Source organism: Daktulosphaira vitifoliae, unplaced genomic scaffold (genome assembly GCF_025091365.1).
Source record: "Daktulosphaira vitifoliae isolate Bord-2020 unplaced genomic scaffold, ASM2509136v1 Scaffold_1, whole genome shotgun sequence".
Taxonomy (NCBI): Eukaryota; Metazoa; Arthropoda; class Insecta; order Hemiptera; family Phylloxeridae; genus Daktulosphaira; species Daktulosphaira vitifoliae.
This window is the reverse complement of record NW_026099572.1, coordinates 10,237,780-10,242,175: the sequence shown is the minus strand read 5'-3', so window position 1 is coordinate 10,242,175 and position 4,396 is coordinate 10,237,780. Positions and strand designations below refer to the sequence as shown.

General features: G+C 29.6%; 2 protein-coding genes across 3 annotated transcripts in view; both read right to left on the bottom strand.

The window, feature by feature from the left end:
- LOC126896927 (nicotinate phosphoribosyltransferase) overlaps window positions 1–4,396 on the bottom strand; it is a 36,270-nt gene that overhangs the window by 11,355 nt on the left and 20,519 nt on the right. The window lies entirely within an intron of this gene.
- The window catches only part of LOC126896950 (uncharacterized), an 8,602-nt gene continuing 5,359 nt past the window's right edge, over window positions 1,154–4,396 (bottom strand). The window contains exon 4 of the mRNA XM_050670195.1: window positions 1,154–1,361. Coding sequence (XP_050526152.1) covers window positions 1,191–1,361 — 171 coding nt within the window. The 3' untranslated portion in view covers window positions 1,154–1,190. The remainder of the gene's footprint in view (window positions 1,362–4,396) is intronic.

The window sequence follows — 4,396 nt, the reverse complement described above, 5'->3', positions numbered from 1 at the left end:
TTTGCATAATAAAGAACATTACATTAACTTTAATTTAAGATATATATAAAAGTGTCAGACCTTCCGGAACATTTTCAAAAGGTAAGTTGAAAAAGTTAATTTTTTGTGAAAAAGTTATCATTTTAAAACCCCTCCTTGTGGGCAGGTTAAGGCTTAAATTTATGAAAAAAATATACTTAACACCTGTGTGGGGAACGTCAAAAATATTTGAACGGCGTAACCCTAATATGTCCATCAACGTGTACGGCATGGAACGGGACGACGTTAAAATAAAATGTACGGTGTATCGACTACGAGTCGCCGACCAAGAACTACTATATTATTTTGAACTGTTGTACATCGGTGACTCTGACAAGTATCATTACGCGTACATTTCAGATATTTCGCGGCTCCAAAAACCAAACACAATAGCCACATTTACACTTGCAGACGTTGCTTCACCAGCTTCAATGATATGCCTAAAAAGCATATTCTTCGCGGTCAACAAGAATTGAAGCAACACAAGTTTATATGCGGTAAAAATAAACAATTTAACCCGTTATGCCGTTAGAGAGCAGAAAGGTTGAATTTGACGCGTATGTAAAGACGCAACGGTAACCGTTTGTCATCTACTCCGATTTTGAAGCCTTACTAAAGTAAACAGACGATCGTATGGGTGCATACACCAGGACTGTGCACACCCACCATCCCATGAGCTACGGGTTCATGGTAAAAACATCGGACAATGTGCCTTCCAAGCTCCTCGAACGTTACGGTATACCGCAATCACCTGTTATACCGTAGGTCGGAGGATCGCGAATAGGTCGCCAAGACATTTGTGATGACTTTAACTGAAGTGACGCGCAACATATATAAATTGTTGCACAAAACCATAAAGTATATATACAGCTAATAAAATAAAATATGATTTTAACTTAGTTTAAGAGTGCATAAAATTGAAAATATCATGTAATGTTATTTACCTTTCAATGCATACATTATTATACCGCAATAATTATATTGTATTGCATTGTTTGTTTTTAAAGAGCAGTTTGTAGAAAAACTGCAATAATTTTTAAGGATAAATAGGAATTGATCTTAAGATCGTCGGGAAACAATTGCGAAATGTTAGTTGAATTTGAATTTATAAAAGTTCTCTAGTAGATCTGTTACACTATGTATAAATAATAATAGACAATAATAATTAAATCTCAATTACCTTCTAAATTGTAATTCGCAGTTCTTCTTTCAAAATTAATAGGACTTGATTCGTTTAACACTTCAAACATTTTTGATTCACTAATTTGACCCTTATTATTAGCATTTTCCTCAAGTTTAAAAATAGCTAGTTGCATGCAATAAAATGCTAAGGGATAAAATTCCTAAAAAATTCAATGTTAAGTTATTTATTAGTTTAAAAAAATTATTAAAATTAATCACATTAATAAAATAAAAAAATCAGTTTAAGATATGTATGTAATTTTATAGCTAAAAATTTTTTTTATAAATGTAATTTTGTTCAATAATAAGTTGATCGATTCTAAAATAAAGTTTTTTATTAATACTAAACTGTATAACAAATACACGCATAAACAATAAACAATAAAGAATCGATAATTTAAAACTTATTACTGTATACTCTTTAAATTATATAAAATAAATATAATTATTAATTATTAAAAATGTTACCATAGATTTTACACATTAAATCTATATGATTATATAAATTACAACAGTGATAACAGTGTCCCTATAAACAGTGCCGCCACTGTTATACCTCCCCTCCTCCAGACATAAACTCCAGTTTATGTAATCAAATTTTGTGCTGGAATTAATTTATTACTATGGAAACAATTTTTTTTTCTTTTTTCTTCTATCTCATATATTGAATTTGATATTTGTTTTATTATTCGGAAAGGACCTCTTCTAACTTCATCCAACTTGTTCCTATTCATTTTGTTGCCATTTTATACGTCTACTAACTCATTTTCTTTAAATGTATATTCTTTTCTTGTTTTGTCTACTCTTTTTTTATTTTTTTCATAATTTTTATTAGAATTTATTTTAGCTTGTTCTATATCTTTTTCTAAATTAAAAGTTTTTTCTTGAAGTTCATTTGGTACTATATAAGACTTTACACCAAATAATAGATAAGACGTTGAAAATTTTGTTACACTATGTGTTGTATTGTTGTATTCCTCTACACATTCCTCCGCTATCTTAGACCATGCTTTTTTTCTCCACTATTAATTTTACATCTTATTCTGTTTACCAATGTTTGGTTTAGTCTTTCATTTAATCCATTTGATTCTGGGCAATCAACTGATGTAAATATTAATATTATATTCTTTGATTTCATATAATCTTTGACTTCTTTGGATTTAATCCCTGTATATTGATCCGCCAAAACCATTTTTATTTGGTGCTGTCTTGCCACCAAATCGACTAATTTGATAAAATCTTTAGCACTTTGCCCTTTTGAAGTTAAAATAAATGCATATCTCGAGAAATGATCTACTAAAATATATAAATACTTTTTTGATGACCTATTACCTCCAAAACCTCCCACTGTGTCAATGGACATAATTTCATAAGGTTTTGTCGCTGGTCCTAATTTTGAAAGCAACCCAATTTTTTTGCTACTTCTTGATTTATTTTTTTTTACATATTTCACATGCACTACAAATTGGTGAATAATTTTATCCATATTTTTGAAATAATAATAAGGTCTTAATTTTTCACTTAAATGATAAATACCAATGTGACCATAATATTCATGTATTTTCTTAATTAATAATAAACCAAATTCCTGAGAAATGTAAATTCTTTGTCTATTTTTAAGGTATTGAAATTTGATATTTCCTTTTTCAAATATTCTTTTGGAATCCTTAATCTCAATTGCATTTTTTTGTTGGTCACTAATTATTTCTTCTAATGTAACCATATTTACAACTTTTAATATATATTCTTCATTTTCAAAGTTTTCTAAAACTGGATTTCTTGATAAGGAATCAGCTTCAATATTCTCCTTACCAGGTGCATATATAATCCTAAAACTATATTGTGAAAGGTAATATATAAAATCTCCAAGTGGTTCATCTGTCCTTGCTTTTACCTTTAATGTTTCTAATGGTTTATGGTCTGTAATTACAGTAAAAACTCTTTCAATTAACCAATGTTAGCAGTATACAATCGCTAGACATTCTAAATAAATAATTTTTTTTTTTTTTGACTGGGGTTTAATTTTTTTGAGAAATAGGCAACCGGATGGAGAATACCATTTTCCTGAGATTGTTTTAATACTGCTCCTATACCTTCTCCACTTGCATCAGTATAAATAAAAACCTCTTTATTTTGGCTATATATAGATAGAATTGGGCTTGAACATAGGTATTTATTCATATTATTAAATGCTTGCTGACACTCTATTGTCCAACTAAATTTTACATCTTTTCTTAGTAAATTATGTAACGGTTCCAGTTGTATTGCTGCATTTTGAATATATTTATAGTAAAAATTGATTTTCCCTATGAATTGTCTAATATTCTTTTTATTTGTTATATATATATATAATTTATACAAAAATCATTTAAATTATATCTCCTTATTATATTTGCTAAGGTTCTTTGAAATATTGCAGGGGATATTTTTAAACCAAAAGGTAAGCATGACCATTGCCAGTGTCCGTCTTGAGTCACAAACGCTGTTTTCTTTCTATCTTTATGCCTAATTGGAATAAACCAAAATGCTGAATTTATATCAAAAGCTGAAAATTAGGTACATTCTCCTGCCTTCACTATTATGTCAAGGAAATGGATGTGGCTCAGGAACAACTAATTTATTTAATTCTCTAAAATCAATACATAAACGAGATCTACAACCATCTTCTTTTTAACACGCTTATATTAGTTTCACCTGTATGTATGTATGTATGTAAGTTTGTAACTCTCCAAACGCCACGCGTTATCGCATATTCCGTCGTCTATACTAGACTGTCATAACGCAATCATCCCCTCCCCACGCCTCACGCACCACACAACGGCACACTATTCCTATAAAAATTTATTTTTAGATATCGTACCCGTACACGCGTGCTTGTCATCAATATTATATATATATAAACAAATTTTTATTTTGACTGACCAATACCGCCCGCGTCTAATGCGCCTTACGTATATATATTTATATATTCCTACCACCGTTTATACCTCAGGTATAACATTAGTCCGACCCGCCCGCCCAGAAAATACGGTTATACCTAGTGCATGATACGTTTACGTACTTTACTTATATATATATATATATTCTAATTACTATTAAAATTTATTTATTAACATGCTTTATTTTAATTAAGAGATATAAAGTATTCATTCCAATTACGAGGGATGATTTCCGTATCGTCATTTTTCGTCACTAC